The 18,505-nt window shown below is 41.2% G+C and overlaps 1 protein-coding gene across 1 annotated transcript in view; it reads left to right on the top strand.

The window, feature by feature from the left end:
* The window catches only part of LOC132816077 (E3 ubiquitin-protein ligase HECW1-like), a 356,118-nt gene that overhangs the window by 122,065 nt on the left and 215,548 nt on the right, over window positions 1–18,505 (top strand). The window contains exons 6-7 of the mRNA XM_060825506.1: window positions 4,054–4,196; window positions 14,318–14,418. Of these exons, the coding sequence (XP_060681489.1) occupies window positions 4,054–4,196; window positions 14,318–14,418 (244 nt within the window). The remainder of the gene's footprint in view (window positions 1–4,053; window positions 4,197–14,317; window positions 14,419–18,505) is intronic.

Below are 18,505 nucleotides of genomic sequence, written 5' to 3'. Positions count from 1 at the left end.
GTGGTTGATTAAATTTGTCTGAACATGTAATGTTAAACCATTCTCCTCATAATCACAAATTTCCAGGACTACAGGAACAGAAAATGAACCATTCAGCCCTTCACAAACCTGTTCCACCATTCAATTAGAATGCATTGCAGTTCATATTACTCAGTCTCGGTTCCACATCTTTTGCTATCAGTAGCTGTTTAAAAATCCATTAAACCCTGGTGTCATCCATCTGAATCTTGTTTGAATCATATAATCCCTACATTGTCTACTACCAAAGCCTTTATTTCTTTCCTAAGTTAAAAACAGAAACTTCTCGAAATACTTAGCACGTTTGGCAGCATCAATGAAGAGAGAACATGAGTTAATGTAACATTTCAATAAAATCAACCAGTTGGTGAGGTTCTCCCTCAACATTGTGAATTTTCACCATCATTAGTTTTGACCAGCATTGATTCAGTGAAATTTGTCAGTGTCTATCCTAAGAAAATAGAGAACATAGGAAAAAGAAAAGTATTTGTGACTGTCTGTGTATGCCTTTGGGTCTTCATCTTAAGGCCAATTAGATTTCACTTCAAAACTTCTGTTGTTTGTTTAATTTATAACTAGAGTCATAGACACATAGAGATGTACAGCACAGAAACAAACCCTTCAGTCCAATTCATCCATGCCAACCAGATATACTAAACAGACATATTACTGAATGATTTCAGAATGAGAGAACTGGCAATATGAAACTGAAAAGATTATTAATCAACTGGTTGCTTTATTAAAAAAAAAATCATTTACTTTTATATAAAGTCATTTGTAGTTTCAGTCTACTTTATGAATGTGTTTTAAACAGATATAGCTTAATTGCTATGTTAAAATACAGTATGGCAATCTAGCAAAGATATGTTAAGTAGTGTGTACGTCAAGGGACAGAAACAGCCATATGAAATATGATCAGTGGAACAGAAACAATACCGAAGCATTTAGTGAACTAGATACCCATGTATCATTCAAAAGATTTAATTGTATCTGCCACTTCAAATTTTATTGGGCAAATTACTATTTTTGAATGGTTACTCTGCTAATATATTTGGTAATAAGCAAACATTTGACAGTTATGGGTTTTAAAGTAGGTTATAAAGAACTGAAAAAAAAAGACTCAAAGTTTATCTGTTGAATAAGCATTACAGTTAAATGTATTTTTTTTAAAATTACTGGCTGGGACAAAAAATAGTCAAAACTTTGTTTCCAATGAGCAAATGATTTCCAACACAAACAGAAATTGCTCAAAAAGTTCAGCAGGTTATGGCAGCATCTTTGGACAGAAATCAGAGTTAATGTTTCAGATTGAGTGACCTTTCCTCTGAACAGGAGGACCCTTCCTCTGAACAGATCTGAGGATGGGTCTCTCGACCTGAAATGTTAACTCTGATTTCTCTTCACAGGCGCTGCCAGAGCTGCTGAGCATTAACAGCAATTTCTGTTTGTTTCTGATCTACAGCATCCACAGTTCTTTTGGTTTTTAAATGATTTCTAACTTTGGTTTTTGTGAGGCTTCTTGTATTTTGCCAATGTTTCCTCCCTATTGTCTGAAGGTAATGAGTCATGTCTCAGTAAGTAGTACTCTGAGTGGTAACCATAACCTGACCAGAAATTGGCAGGAATACAAAATATGTAATTGCAAATTGGCTGCCAATTTTCCAACCTGTCTAGTTTTACTTTGGTAAAATCAGTCAGGAGCTTAAATAGGCTACTGACTTGCAATTAGGAGAAAGTGAGGACTGCAGATGCTGGAGATCAGAGCTGAAAATGTGTTGCTGGAAAGGTGTAGCAGGTCAGGCAGCATCCAAGGAGCAGGAGAATCGATTCTCCTGCTCCTTGGATGCTGCTTGACCTGCTGTGATTTTCCAGCAACACATTTTCAGCTCTGATTTGCAATTGTCCACTTTACATTTCTGTCGAAGAATAATTTCACTCTCTATGGGTAGCAACAAGCTTTACATCTTAACATAAGAAAAATAAGTAGGGGGAGAGCATTTAGTCCATTGAACTTGCTCTGCCAGTCAATAAGATCATGGCTAATCTAATCTGACCTTTAACTTGTTCTGCCATTCAATGAGGTCATAGCTAATCTGATGTGACCTTAGCTCCACTGTTCTGTCTGTCTTCTGTAACCCTTGAGATTCTTTTTGATCAAATAACTTGATATTGAATACTCTAACCTCCACTCCTCTTAGCAAGTTTTGAGAAGATTTGCAGCTCCGCTCCTCTCTGAGGAAAACATGTTCTAGCACTAACAATCCTCTGAGACAAGACATTCCTCTTTATCTCTTAAATAGAAGATCCTTTTATCTTGAAATTGTGCCCTCTAATCCTAGATTCTCTGATGAGGAGAAACATTCTTCCAACACCTGTCTGATTCTTCTGTTGAAATTCCAGTAGACTAACCGAAGGACCACCACAGAATCTCATCACAGTAAGGTTAATGCCATTGTTGCATCAAAATGTTTTGTCAAGCTTGGCCCAAATTCACAGAATACTCTTCTGTTGCATTCTGATTGTGGCTGAAGCTGCACAAATAAGAACTCCTCTAACTCATCATGTGGCACTGATGCTACAATGATCTCCAAGTGCAACAGGGATATTAAATTATGTTTTCATTCCCATTTCTTGGGTTGGCAAATAATTTCTAACAGTAAACTTCAATACTAACTATAATCTAAAATGTGGTACAATTGTTATTGGAAGCCAAAGTCGATGTAAAATTGATGCTGCACGATACAATAAAGCTTTAATAACCATCTTGCTGAGAATCTCATCCTTTATAAGTCTGAGTTATTTACTCATTGAATTATTAGGTGTTGGAAATATTATTGTTGAAAATATATTTTATCTTTAGATGTTTTAGACATACTCAACTTGCATAAAAGTGCATTTATGATAGATTATCTAAATAGAATTTATGCTAAAATAATCGTGACACTGACAATACTTGCCATCATTGAACAGGAAGTAGGACAGCATATTCTGGCAGCTCGCGACACACAATTAAACATGAAAATCAGGAAATTGCTGTCTGAGTAGCCTTACTTCTTTATCAACACTGCTTCAGCATTACACAGCTTTTGCCACTGAAACATATAAAGGGTTTGAAATAAGTGCAAATTTCTTAATAATGGGGAAAAGCAGCTACTGGGAATGGAATAAAAGGAAGTAAATCCTGCAGTCAGATCTCACTATAGCATGGGATGTGCTACTCCATATACCCAAAGATCTATAGGTCAAGAATTAGCCTTGCTGGTGAGATAGAAGACCTTCAACAGAAACATGCGAATCTGAATACCTGTCATCCTTCAATTGAGGTCAGTCAATGATTTTCAGTAGTGGTTATATCCAATCTTAAGTTGTTGACTGTGTTGTTGTTTTCCATTTGCAACACCATTTTCTATCCATTAAGAGTTTGTACTCAACATCGTGAACACAAACATCCATGATGAAAAGATTAAAGCTTGATAGGAATATTATTGTCTGCTAAGATGCCTTAAAGATTATGGAAACATTTTATGAATAGTAAGTCTATGTTGCCTTTCCTTATCATGCATCTACAAAACATTGTAAGTCTGAATTCCAAACTGAAAAGATTCCAGATATTTGCACTCCAGTATGGATGCTGCAGCACAACCTTACCCTGGAGATCAGTCTCACTAATACAGAGCTGACTGATCTACAGACATGTACATTGTAAATAATTCACAAATTTCATTTAAATTACTTGAAGCTTTTCCACATCATTGTTTAATTATTTCACAGTGCTGTGAAACTATCATAAGAAGTGCCAAGCAATGATTGATGCATTTATGATATTCTGTCACAATGTAAAAGAAAGACAAAAAGCAGACTTAAATGTAGTTGGGATCCATTTAGAGGCCATACAGTGAAGTCATCGTTAGGAAGTAGATAATGTAAGTTATTTATAGGGTGCACATTGCAACTTTAGGCTGGCTAATTGTTAAATTCTGTAGGTACCAATCAGTTTGTGTGATAATGTTTCTCTCTTCTCTTGCTGTTTTGCAGCAGCACAGTTTTGTTTCTCTCCCTACGGATGTTCTTGAAATTGAGGTCAAGGACAAGTTTGCAAAGAGTCGTCCCATAATAAAGCGTTTTCTAGGAAAGCTTTCGATGCCAGTACAACGATTATTAGAAAGACATGCAATAGGGTAAGTTTTTAGTATCTCTGTGAAAATATAACTGCTTATATTTCCTGTCTGGAAGAATATATTTAATATTACATGGAATAAAAGTCTCAATTTGATAACTGGTAAAGATGATTTGAAATGAGTTACTTTGTCAAATATTCAATTTTTAAAAAAATATGTAGTAAAGCCAGGAAATCAGAAGTAAAACTTGAATATGCAACTAGTAAGACAAAATGTGAAAAAAAAGGAGTAGTCTTGAGTTTAATTTAACCCTGCTTTTGTGTTTAAGATGTTAGGGTACCACATATATATTTTGATGATTTTTAGTTTTACTTTCTTTGCGATTTGCTTCACCTCCTGGTCAGAATATATGCTCTTTGGCTTTGGCAAAATATATACAAAAGCTGTGTTTTTAAAAGTCCCAATGTTGGTGAGAAAAGCTCCTACCTTGTTTTAATTTTAATCTTCACTTGGGATGTGGATGATTTTGACAAAGCAGCACTCATTGCTCATTCCCAGTTGCTATGAGGACATTAGGTACCAAATGCTGGATTGAAGATAAATATCAGTCGCGCGCTATGGAAGGGTGGCAGTCTACTTACTCTGAAGAGTACGAATGGACTAATTGAGTTATTGTGAGAATCTAGTAGTTTTCATCATCATTTTTCTGGTCTAGCCCAATAAATACAATTTTATTTTACATTTTGGCAACATGTGATTTCAACTCAACCTTTAGATCAATGATCTACTGTAACCATTGAGCTACTGTGCTGTGCAATGCTAAGTTTCTTCAGCTGCAGGTTTATCAAAATCTTAACTTTCAGAATTTAATGGTCTCTTCCTAGCCATCTTTCTTGTACATAAGTGAAAATGTCAACTTGTGTTGTGATTTGAGTAAAAAATTGGCAGAGAGTGGCAGGAAAGGACAAAAAATATCAAGTTGATGTAACATTAGAGACAAAGTGAAATCAAAGAAAATAGAAAAAACCTTTAAAGCTAAAGGCTTGTATTGGAATCTGTGAAGCATTCATGTGTCAAAGATTAGCTAGATAGAAATAAGTGAGCTTGATATAGCAGCCATTATGAATGGCTAATTTCAGAGTGAGCAAGGTTGGGAACCAGAATATTCTGGCATACTTGATGTTTAGATGAGATAAGCCAAATTGGCAAAGAAGAGTGGTTATCTTTGACAACTGAGAATGGTGAGCCTCTAAAGTCATTAAAGCCACTTAAATGAAAAAATATTTTATAGTTCTCTTTTGTAATTCTCAAGCAACTTTTCAAAATGTTTACAAAATACCAAAGGAGTAAATAAAATCAGATGTTGTGGGTCAATTGACATATTAGTTGCCAGCTGTTGGGCTGATGATGCTTTTCAGGTTTTTAACATGGCAGTCCATGATGTCCCTTTCAGTCACAATGTGGGCAACCAGCCTGCAGCAAGCTGGGAACCCACACAAACGTTAGAAAGCTAATGAAAGACTGCTAATACATTTAAAGTTGGAGCTGCAGCATAATGGAAATAGAGCATCATTACACAATGCAGCAAAATAAAGCAATCCAGCAGCAGATCAGGACACTAAGGAAATTATGGCACTGGCAGGTATTCAATAGCTTTGGCTTCTGTCTCTCACGCGCACACACACACACACACACACACACACACACACACACACACACACACTTCTCGTTGTTTAACTGAACCATGAGGGCTTTCTGTTTGCATGTTGTTTGCATGTATTCTGGGGTACAGTAGCCACTGCACTTCAAAACGCTTAATTTGGGCATACAGTACTGTTGGACCTCCTGAGGTTGTAAAAGATCCTATTTAAATGGAATACCTTTTTTCCTTTCTTTGTACTGACTTAAGTATAAGGGTTGAGATCTGTTCATTTAGAAAATGCCATCATCCCAACAGTAGTGGTCCTAGTGCACTATGCAGAACAACTGGATTCACATTTTGCTTTTTTGACAATTTAAGATTAGATTAGATTAGATTACTTACAGTGTGGAAACAGGCCCTTCGGCCCAACAAGTCCACACCGACCCGCCAAAGCGCAACCCACCCATACCCCTACATTTACCCCTTACCTAACACTACAGGCAATTTAGCAAGGCCAATTCACCTGACCCGCACATCTTTGGACTGTGGGAGGAAACCAGAGCACCCGGAGGAAACCCACGCAGACAAGGGGAGAACGTGCAAACTCCACACAGTCGCCTGAGTCGGGAATTGAACCCGGGTCTCAGGTGCTGTGAGGCAGCAGTGCTAACCACTGTGCCACCGTGCCACCCACAAGATACAGTAGATCAACTGCCAGGAGCAATTATTACTGTACAATGTATTTAGATGATTTGTATTTCAGTGTATAAAGATTAGAATGTTTCCAGTATATTCAAAGGTCAGTATTTCAGCATTACCTGCCTTTTTCTTGTTTGTATGTGGCAGTCTTTAAGCAATGTTTTATTCTTTATCAAGAGTTCAGTCTGTTTATAAGAGAGGAATGGCAAAATTTCATGATTGTTCATTTTTATGATGGTTCCATACTCACCTATCACAGTATAGCTTGTCACACTGAACTTAACACCGTTTGCCAATTTACAGCAAATCATTAAATAAGAACATAAAAAGTGGGGACAGGAGTAGGCCATTTGGCTCATCATGCTTGCTGTGCAATTCAGTAAGAGCAATGGCTAATCTACTACCTCAATTTCACATTCCTGCATTATTCCAGTATCCTTCAATTTCGATAATATCCAGAAGGATAAGGGTTGAGATCTGTTCATTTAGAAAATGCCATCATCCCAACAGTAGTGGTCCTAGTGCACTATGCAGAACAACTGGATTCACATTTTGCTTTTTTGACAATTTAAGATTAGATTAGATTAGATTACTTACAGTTTCCCATTTTGAATAGACTTAACAATTTAGCATGCGTGGTTTTCAGGAATAGAGAATGCCAACATTAATACAGTTTGAATGAAGGAATTTCTCCTCATCTCAGTTCAAAATGGCTCACAGACAATGTGTTCCAGATTCCCACCACCATCTAGATGAAGAGGTTTTACCTCACATCCCTCTGAACCTCCTGTCCCTTACCTTAAATCTATGTCTCATTGATCTCTACACCTCAAGGAACAGTTCCCCTTGAGTAATCCTTTCATCTCGGGAATCAGTCCAGTCAACCTCCAAATTTCATTTTACCTCACCTCCTTTTCACTGAGTCATACAGATGCAAAACTAGAAACAACTGCATCCCTGCATTCTCTTGTCAAGGATAAGAGTTGGCGTGGCTCAAATAAATCCTCTCCCTAAGCTTCAACAGAAATGTTGATTATGAAATCCTACTGTGATAGTATTTGAATGTTAATTTATATCAAGTAACTAGAAAGAATAAAAAGGAGACCATTGATAACTGTTCACAATCTAGTTCTTACGAAAATAAACAATAATAAAAAAGCCAAAAAAAATTCCCCATCACTTGTCCTGCATTATAGAGGTGCCACCTTAGTTTTACAACATGAAATATCATTTGGTATTATTCAAATCAACCGGCATTAAAATATGTTATTGACAGTCTAGATTTTATTGTAACTTTTAGCAGAATATTGAGGGGGCCAACACTGGAAAAGGATAGGGTTGAGGGGCAATGTCTGCTGAATGGCACTTCATGCTCTTGCTGGTGACCCTATTGCCCTCCTCCCTGATGACCCTCACTCAATAACTTCCCCCATTGTATTCATTCAGCTGTGGTGCAGGAATCCAACACCGATCCTTGGCTGCGGGTGGGTGTACTACCAGCAGCCACCACCACTTTGCTGAGGGCACTAGTGTTCAATAGAACTGATAATTGATTGGCCAACAGCTTCAGGGAAGCAGAACGTCTATAGCTGAAGTCCTTGCCCCTTTCCCACTGCCCTGTTAAATACCTAACTGTCACTTAATGTGGTGGACCTTCCCTAAAACGAACAGTACAGGAGCTCTTGCAGATATCCCCATTATCTCCATTAGCTTTGCCCAGACTGTTTTACTTTGGTCATTGTTTGTGGATGAGTATAAGAAATTAGTGAGTTTTGAGAAGATTTGTTGCTCAGGTTGAGGTTCTGGATGTAGGTTTGCTCGCTGAGCTGGAAGGTTCATTTTCATGAAACTGAACTTTCCAGCTAAGTGAGCAAACCTACATCCAAAGTCTAAGAAATCTAAAACATGATTTTAAAAATATTTTTCACACCAGTTGAACACGTTTTATTCATTCATGGGATGTGATGTTGTTTTGTTGCCCATCATTATTTGTCCTGGAGAAGGTGGTGCTGTGTTGCTTTTTTGAGCTGCTGCAGACTATGTGCTGTAGGTACACTTACAATGCTGTCAGGGAGGGAAGCACAGGACTTTGACCCAGTGACGCTGAAAGAATCATGATATATTTTTGAGTCAGGATGTTAAATATTTTGGAGGGAAACTTGAAGATGGTGGTGTTCCCATGTATCTGTTGCCCCTTTTCATCCAGATATAGAAGTGGTTATGGGTTTAGAAAGTGCTGAATTTCTGCAGTACAGTACATCTTATAGATGGTTCACACTACTGCTAAAGAATGTCAGTGGTGGAGAGAGTGGGTGTTTGTGGATGTGGTGCCAATCAAGTGGGCTACTTTGTCCTATGTGATGTCAAGCTTCTTACCACATCAAAGGGGAATGTGCTGAGGAGAATATCCATGTGTATGCCTGTTTGGGATTTACAGAATTGGCTATCCTTTAGGCAAATTGTTTTCAAACGTATTGGGCACAAGGCTAAATCGATCCAATCTACCTTGAAGGTGGCAACATGTAGTATAATCCTGTGAGTGCTACCACTATGAGTAAAGAAAGCACATTCGTTTAACTAAAAGAGAAATGATAAATTATTATATATTATTATTTTTAATTATTAATATATTATATATTATTATAAATTATTATTATTTTATTTCTCTTGTTGACAAATAATGAATATAGAAGTTTATTTAACAAGTAGTATTTTTGCACATGTGCTCCATGGCAGGATGAAAACTTGTTTAATTTTTCTGTGATATTTTGGAATGTCTTTCTCAGTTGAGAGTGATTTAAGAGAAAATCAAGCCATCATCAGGTAGTACAGGGCTTAGAATAGAGTGTTATTGGCTAATCCATAGCTAAAAGACTTCATGTAGTAACAAACCATCTAATACCCTCAGCTCATTGTAAGAAAAACATTCCCTTCTGTCATGAAAATAACATTGTGCAATTGTTTGAGAGCTTCAATCAGACCATGTTCACCCTTCATGTTTACTGCAGCAAATTAGGAGTGGAATGGTATAGAAGTTGAATGCAGCCATCTAGTGGTTAGAAATGGAATATTATATCAGCACCAAAATCTCAGAAGAGACAAATAATTGTAAAATCCTGAACACAATTGTTGACAGACAATAGTGAGCAATCTACACTTCCCACTTTAACACTGCACGCATCAACAATCATGAAAGCTGTCTCACAACAGTTTCAATAAAAAAGGACATTCTCAAAGGATTTCATGACCAATTCATTCTTTCTGAAGTGAAGTTATCTGTGGTTCTGAAGGAAACATAGCAGAGAATTTGTAAAATAATCAAAATTCCATCCTAATCAATTTAGTAAACATTCACTAAACTTTTTTTTATTGATATTGGTTCAGGGCTTAATGTTGGCTGGAATCTTTTCCATTCATCAAACAAGCAAACTAGCTCTTGATTTAGCATCCTATTAAAACGATGGCACTTTGTCATAGCAGCACTTGATCAGTTTTACATTGCATGTTTTTCAGATTGTATGGAGGGGTCTTAGACTGGGAGAGCTAAAATCTCTGTGACTAATTGACAACTCTTTCACATATCAGTAACTGATCAAAGCACTATGCTCAAGAAATCTATGCTTCCAAAATTCTGTTTCTGGGAGATCCTGTGCGAGTGAACAAAATGATTGGAAATCAGAAATTATCCTGTATAAAAGTAAGCTGCCAAAATCTGAAGTTATAGCATCAAAAATGGTTTGACAATTGAGAAGGAACTAAAGTGACCGTATCAAAATATTGAATGAATGAAGCTCGTGGTAGACAGAGAGAAAAATCATTTAAAAAAAACCTGAAAATGAACACTCTAGATATCATGGAACATAGAACAGAACTGCACGGGAACAGGCCCTTCAGCCTCCCAAGCCTGTACCGACCATGATGCAATTCTAAATGTATCCCATCTGCTTGCACATTGTCGATATCCCTCTATTCCCCACTTACTCATAGATTTGTATAAATGCCGCTTAAATGTTGCTAACGTGTCAATTTCTACAATATTCCCTGGCAACACAATCCAGCATCAACCACCCTCTGTTTAAAAAAAAGCTTTCCTTGTACATCTCCTTTTCACTTACTCCCTCACACTTAATGCTCCCTTGTATTTGACATTTCCAAGCTGGAAAAAAGACTCTGACTATCCACCTTATCCATTGCCTCTCATAGTTTTATATACTTGTATCAATTTGCCCCTCAGCCTCCATTGCTCTAGTGAAAATCATCCAGGTTTGTCCAACCTCTCGTTATAGCTAATACACTGTAATCAAGGCGACATCCTGATAAACCTCTTTTGCACTCTCTCTGACGCCTCTACATCCTTCCTATAGTGTGGCAACCATAACAACACACATTGCTCCAAATGTGGCCTAACTGAAGTTTTATACAGATGCAATATGACTTGCCAACGTTTATACTCAAATGTCTCAACTGATGAAAGCATGCCATATGCTTTTCTTAGTACTTTATCCACTTGCCACTTTCAGGGAAAAATAGACTCCAAAGTCCCTCTGTATGTTAATGTTCCCAGAGTCCTGACATTTACTGTATACTTTCTTTTTTCATTTGACCTCCCAAAATTCATCACCTCACACTTGTCCAGATTCAACTCTGTCTGCCATTATTCCACTCAACTTTCTACTTGATCTATATCCTGCTACATCTTTCATAGCCTTCCTCACTATTCACAACTCCACCAATTTCTGAGTCCTCTGCAAACTTACTAATCAGACCACCTACACTTTCATCCAAATCACTTTTACCTACTACAAACATCAGAGGTTCCAGCACTGATCCTTGTCAAACACCACTTGTCACAGACCTCCAGTCAGAAAAAACACCCTCCCACAACTACACTCTGTCTTATTTGATCAACCAATTTTGTGTCAAACTTTCCAAGTTACTGTGGATCCATATGACTTCTTCTGGCCCAGCCTACCATGAGGGACCTTATCGAATGCTTGAGTAGAATCCATGTTGACAACATTGACTGCCCTTATCTCATCAATCAATTTTGTCACTTCCTCAAAAAACTCAATCAGATTTGTGAAATAAGACTTGCCCTGGATAAGGCCATAGCCTAGATATCCATTTTTAAGTGTACAAGATGAGAGTCATCTTATGGTTTCCATTTCAGGCAATTGAAAAAAAACAAAAATGTGGAAGCATCAGCCTTAACCTGATATGACTGAATAAAACAAACTGCCCAATGTTAGGGCTTGGGTTTTAATCCTGGAGACCAAAGCAGGAGTCAGGGAAATTCCTGGCTTCACTGGCTAACCTCTGGAGAAAATACTCCTGCAGTCCAGATTTGTATTGCTGGGAAGTGGGTGTGGGTTGCAGTCAGAGTAACCACTCTGGAAGAGAGGTTGGAGGCAGTCATGGGGGCTGCTGTCTGTGGACGTCATTTGTTCAAAATGCCTGCATTGTATAATAGAACTTAATTCTGAGCCATTGAGAAGGCAATGAGGGTAAAACTTGAGAACCAGACACACTGGTCTGACTTGTCTTGTATTCTTCAAAATGGAGCTCCTGTACGATCAGAGTGTTCATTTCCAAGTATTGTTGTTTTTATTTCTGTATTTTCTCTCTGGCTTGCCAAGTCATGGCTATGGGTTTTACAAGTATTTCTGAAGGAGCAGCACAAACAGAATAACTACATGAAGAGCTTTTTTCCTGATTAAAACTGAAGATGTCGCTGTAGGGTTATAACTGTTCCTCTGGCTCAACTGGAAGCAACATACTTATGTTAGCAGCATCCTGCAGAAGGATCACTGGACTTAAAGCATCTCTCTCCACAGATGATGCCAGACCTGCTGAGTGTGAGAAAATGAGGACTGCAGATGCTGGAGATCAGAGTCAAAAGTGTGGTGCTGGAAAAGCACAGCAGGTCAGGCAGCATCCGAGGAGCAGGAGAGTCGACGTTTCGGGCAAAAGCCCTTCAACATGGCCTTCTGAGTGTCTCCAGTGACATCAGCAGTTTTATTGTACTTATTTGAGCTGTGCCAAAGCATGCAGTCCATGTATGCATTATTCCGAGATAAATTGAGTTATCAACAGAAATTGAGAAGATAATGAGCAAGTAGACAAGGAAGATCCACTGAATGTAATCTATTCAGATTTCCAGAAGGCCTTTGACAAGATGCACACAGAACTTGCCAACTTTTATACTCAATAAGATAAATAAGAGCGTATTGTTTTAAGGGCAAGGTACTGGTATGGATAGAGGATTGGCTGACTGGCAGAAGCCAGAGAGTGGGGATAAAAGGGTCTTTTTCAGGATGGCAGCTGGTGACTAGTGGAGTTCCACAGGGGTCAGTGTTGGGACACAACTTTTTATGTTCTACACTAATGATCTGGACAAAGGAACTGAGGGCATTGTTGCTAAGTTTTAGATGACGCAAGGTAGGTGGAGGGACAGGTAATGCTGAGGAAGTGGGAAGGCTGCAGAAGAATTTGGACAGGCCAGGGCATTGGACAAGAAGTAGAAGACGGAATACAATATGAGAAAGTCTGAGCTTAAGCACTTTGGTAGGAAGAATACAGGCATGGACTATTTTCTAAATGGGAAAATCTGAAGGACAAAGCAACTTAGGAGTCCTAGATCAGGATTCTCTTAAGGTTAACATGCAGGTTAGTTAGCAGTTAGGAAGGCAAATACAATGTTAGCATTCATTTCAAGAGGGCAAGGCTGCATTTAGATTATTGTAAACAGTTTTGGTTCTCATATCTAAGGAAGTGGAGGAGTTCACAAGAGTACTCCCAGGGATGAAAGGCTTATCATATGAGGAATGGATGAGGACTCTGGGTCTGTACTCAGTGGTATTTGAGAAGGAGGAAGGGGGATCTTGGTGAAACTTGCAGAAAACTAAGCACCCTAGATAGAGTGGACATGGAGAAGATGTTTCCCCTATTAAGAGACACTAGGACTTGAGCTCACAGCTTCGGAGTGAAGAGGCTGCCCTTTAGATCTGAGGTGAGGAGAATTTCTTCAGCCATATGGAGATGAATCTGTGGATCTCATTGCCACAGAAGGCTGTGGATGCCAAGTTGTTTTTGTGTTTAAGACAGAGATAGTTGGAGTTTTGATTAGTAAGGGGGTCAAGGGTTACGGGGAGAAGGCAGGCAATGGGTTTGAGAAATATATCAGCCATGATTGAATGGAAGAGCAGACTGGATGGGCTGAATGGCCTAATTTGCCTAAAGGTTTTATGGATAAGTTAACATTCTGCACACTAGGAACTAACTGTTGAATTTTCCCATTTTCATTACAGTGATATCTGTGAAAGTGCAGGGAAAATGGCTGATTGTCTTTTCCTGCCGGTTTCAATGGCAAGAAACCTGCTGAGTGAAAACTGTAGTCCATCTGCTTAACTAACTGGGCTAACAACTTATTTGACAGCTGTGGATCCAAAGAGAACTTTGTCCATTGTTTATTTTAGTGCTGGCCATCAAGGTCCTTCCAAACATTTACCAAGCAAAAAGATTACATTCCAAGTGAATGTGCTGAGTTTCCCCGCTGCATGCTTTGAGCATTGTAACTCTTTGAGTCAATTAACTAGAACACAGAACACGGAACACAGTACAGCACAGGAATAAGTCTTTCAGCCCACCATGTCTGTACTGATGTTGCCATTTTAAACTAATCCCATCTGCCTGTACATGGTTTGTATCCTTCCACTCTCTGCCTTTTCATCTGATGTATAAATACCTCTTAAATGTTGCTTTCATAATTGTCATTAAATTCCAAAATCTTACTTTATTATCCATGTGAAAGTGTTCTATAACCTAATTTGTTATCTTTCAGGGACAGGGTGGTGAGCTATACATTAGGACGAAGGCTGCCAACAGACCATGTGAGTGGCCAGCTGCAGTTCCGATTTGAGATAACCTCTTCAATCCATCAAGGTTAGTGTTTGATTATTGACAATTGAACCAAAATCTAAAAGATGGGAGAAAATAATTTAGGGCGGCACGATGGCACAGTGGTTAGCACTGCTTCCTCACAGCGCCAGGGACCTGTGTTCAATTCCTGCCTCGGGTGACTGACTGTGTGGAATTTGTACATTCTCCCCCTGTCTGCGTGGGTTTCCCCCGAGTGCTCTGGTTTCCTCCCATAGTCCAAAGATGTGCAGGCTAGGTGAATTGGCTATGCTAAAGTGCCTGTAGTGTTAGGTGTAGAGGAATGGGTCTGGGTGCGTTGCTCTTCGGCGAATTGGTGTGGACTTGTTGGGCTGAAAGGCCTATTTCCACACTGTAATTAATCTTAATTTAATTCAGCAGAAAAATATTTTGTTGAAGTATTTGGAAAAGCGAAGAATTGGGGAATATTATTGATACATTTCTGCTTCACTTGCCCATCACTTTATCTTTCGTTCTTGAAACTGATTGCATTAATCTGCAGTGTGTGTTTTCAGGGATCAAGAATCAGCTAAGATCAGTGAAATGGGTAGAATTCATGATAGAGATGATAATACAAAGTGGCGGAACAAACATTAATGGTCTAGTCCTATTCTGTACTGCAAATGTGTTGCTGGTCAAAGCACAGCAGGCCAGGCAGCATCTCAGGAATAGAGAATTCGACGTTTCGAGCATAAGCCCTTCATCAGGAATAAGAGAGAGAGAGAGCCAAGCAGGCTAAGATAAAGGGTAGGGAGGAGGGACTAGGGGGAGGGGCGATGGAGGTGGGATAGGTGGAAGGAGGTCAAAGTGAGGGTGATAGGCCGGAGTGGGGTGGGGGCGGAGAGGTCAGGAAGAGGATTGCAGGTTAGGAGGGCGGTGCTGAGTTGAGGGAACCGACTGAGACAAGGTGGGGGGAGGGGAAATGAGGAAACTGGAGAAATCTGAATTCATACCTTGTGGTTGAAGGGTTCCCAGGCGGAAGATGAGGCGCTCCTCCTCCAGCCGTCGTGTTGTTGTGTTCTGCCGGTGGAGGAGTCCAAGGACCTGCATGTCCTCGGTGGAGTGGGAGGGAGAGTTAAAGTGTTGAGCCACGGGGTGATTGGGTTGGTTGGTTCGGGCGGCCCGGAGGTGTTCTCTGAAGCGTTCCGTAAGTAAGCGGCCTGTCTCCCCAATATAGAGGAGGCCACATCGGGTGCAGCGGATGCAATAGATGATGTGTGTGGAGGTACAGGTGAACTTGTGGCGGATATGGAAGGATCCCTTGGGGCCTTGGAGGGAAGTGAGTGTGGAGGTGTGGGCGCAAGTTTTACATTTCCTGCGGTTGCAGGGGAAGGTGCCGGGGGTGGAGGTTGGGTTGGTGGGGGGTGTGGATCTGACGAGGGAGTCACGAAGGGAGTGGTCCTTGCGGAACGCTGATAGGGGAGGGGAGGGAAATATATCCTTGGTGGTGGGGTCCGTTTGGAGGTGGCGGAAATGGCGGCGGATGATACGTTGTATGCGGAGGTTGGTGGGGTGGTAGATGAGAACCAGTGGGGTTCTGTCTTGGTGGCGGTTGGAGGAGTGGGGCTCAAGGGCGGAGGAGCGGGAAGTGGAGGAGATGCGGTGGAGGGCGGTTGGAGGAGCGGGGCTCAAGGGCGGAGGAGCAGGAAGTGGAGGAGAGGCGGTTGGAGGAGCGGGGCTCAAGGGCGGAGGAGGCGGTTGGAGGAGCGGGGCTCAAGGGCGGAGGAGGCGGTTGGAGGAGCGGGGCTCAAGGGCGGAGGAGGCGGTTGGAGGAGCGGGGCTCAAGGGCGGAGGAAGGCGGTTGGAGGAGCGGGGCTCAAGGGCGGAGGAGGCGGTTGGAGGAGCGGGGCTCAAGGGTGGAGGAGGCGGTTGGAGGAGCGGGGCTCAAGGGCGGAGGAAGGCGGTTGGAGGAGCGGGGCTCAAGGGCGGAGGAGGCGGTTGGAGGAGCGGGGCTCAAGGGCGGAGGAGGCGGTTGGAGGAGCGGGGCTCAAGGGCGGAGGAAGGCGGTTGGAGGAGCGGGAATGTGGCCTCCTCTATATTGGGGAGACAGGCCGCTTACTTGCGGAACGCTTCAGAGAACACCTCCGGGCCGCCCGAACCAACCAACCCAATCACCCCGTGGCTCAACACTTTAACTCTCCCTCCCACTCCACCGAGGACATGCAGGTCCTTGGACTCCTCCACCGGCAGAACACAACAACACGACGGCTGGAGGAGGAGCGCCTCATCTTCCGCCTGGGAACCCTTCAACCACAAGGTATGAATTCAGATTTCTCCAGTTTCCTCATTTCCCCTCCCCCCACCTTGTCTCAGTCGGTTCCCTCAGCTCAGCACCGCCCTCCTAACCTGCAATCCTCTTCCTGACCTCTCCGCCCCCACCCCACTCCGGCCTATCACCCTCACCTTGACCTCCTTCCACCTATCCCACCTCCATCGCCCCTCCCCCTAGTCCCTCCTCCCTACCCTTTATCTTAGCCTGCTTGGCTCTCTCTCTCTTATTCCTGATGAAGGGCTTATGCTCGAAACGTCGAATTCTCTATTCCTGAGATGCTGCCTGGCCTGCTGTGCTTTGACCAGCAACACATTTGCAGCTGTGATCTCCAGCATCTGCAGACCTCATTTTTTACTAGTCCTATTCTGTACTTTATTTATACTTCCTTACTTCCACAAAATAGAAAACTAAATCCAGTATCTGCTAACTGCTACTAAATGTTTCTAACTGTCTTTAAAATGTTCCACACAACAACTTGTTACTAAGTGAACTAGTAACAGCAAGTGACAAAGATTAGCATTTAGCTGTTTCCCAGAGTTCATGACCTAATGGTTGAAGTATTGATTTCCAACATTATAGGACCAGATGGAGAAATAACAAATGTTCATGGGTTTCTATGGTTCCTGTTCTGAACTGTGTGGGCAATATTCTTTGCCGAGTGAAAATGGTCAGTGATCTCAAAGATATGTGTCTGAGTAAATGATTTTTGTGCATTATGAAGTACTTATGCAGAAACCTTTGTCAGGATAGAGACATAACTATAGTTAAGTTAGTTATAGTTAAAATATAGTAAGTTCAGTTTAAAGAGTTGGGAAGAGGTTGCTGGGAAAGAATTCCATATGTTGAAATGAGCGGGGACATCCAAATACATTGAACGATGGAATAAACATATCCAGTGGAATATGAAGTGATTAACTCAGTACCCAATTCATGATACCTTTTTCCAAAAAACGTGACAATAAATTCAATTCAATTCAATTCAGTTCAATTCAATTCAGATGATCTGCAGGTGCAATTCAAACTGAAATTCTTTGAAAAACTCAGTAGCTGTGTCAGCATTTGTGAAGAGAAAGCAGAGTTAATCTTTTGGGTTCAGTGACCCTTCTTCAGAACTGGTTATCTCTGAAACTCCTTAACTCACAAAACATTATTCCTTATTTTTCAACAGTCTCTTTGGGAATTTAAAATAGGGGAAATGAGGTTATGGCAGTTGAATGTTCCTCCTGCAGAATGTGGGAGGTAAGGGTCACCACTAGTGTCTCTGCTGATTACATCTGTGGGAAGTGCACCCAACTCCAGCTCCTTGAAAACCGCGTTAGGGAACTGGAACTGGAGCTGGATGAACTTCGGATCATTCGGGAGGCAGAAGGGGTTATTGAGAGGCGTTACAGGGTGGTAGTCACTCCTCAGGTACAAGAAAAAGGCAGATGGGTTACAGTCAGAGGACAGAAAGGCTGCCAACAGGCAGTGCTGGGATCCCCTGTGGCCTTTCCCCTCAACAATAATTATACCGTTTTGGATACTGTTGGGGGGGGGGGGAGTGGGGGGGGGGGGGGTGGGGGGCGGGGGGATTTTCCAGGGGAAAGCAGTGGGGCACAAGGCTCAGGCACCGAGTCTGTCCCTGCTGCTTGGAAGGGAAGGGGGAAGAGGAGCAGAGCTGTAGTCATTGGGGACTCCATAGTTAGGGGGACAGATAGGAGGTTCTGTGGGGATGAGAGAGACTCACGTTTGATGTGTTGCCTCCCAGGTGCCAGGGTTCATGATGTCTCTTATCGTGTTTTTGGAATCCGTAACGGGAGAGGGATCAACCCCATGTCATGG

The sequence above is a fragment of the Hemiscyllium ocellatum genome, chromosome 5 (genome assembly GCF_020745735.1).
Source record: "Hemiscyllium ocellatum isolate sHemOce1 chromosome 5, sHemOce1.pat.X.cur, whole genome shotgun sequence".
NCBI classification, from domain to species: Eukaryota; Metazoa; Chordata; class Chondrichthyes; order Orectolobiformes; family Hemiscylliidae; genus Hemiscyllium; species Hemiscyllium ocellatum.
Note: the sequence above shows the minus strand (reverse complement) of the source record. Positions and strands in the feature narration are given on the sequence as shown.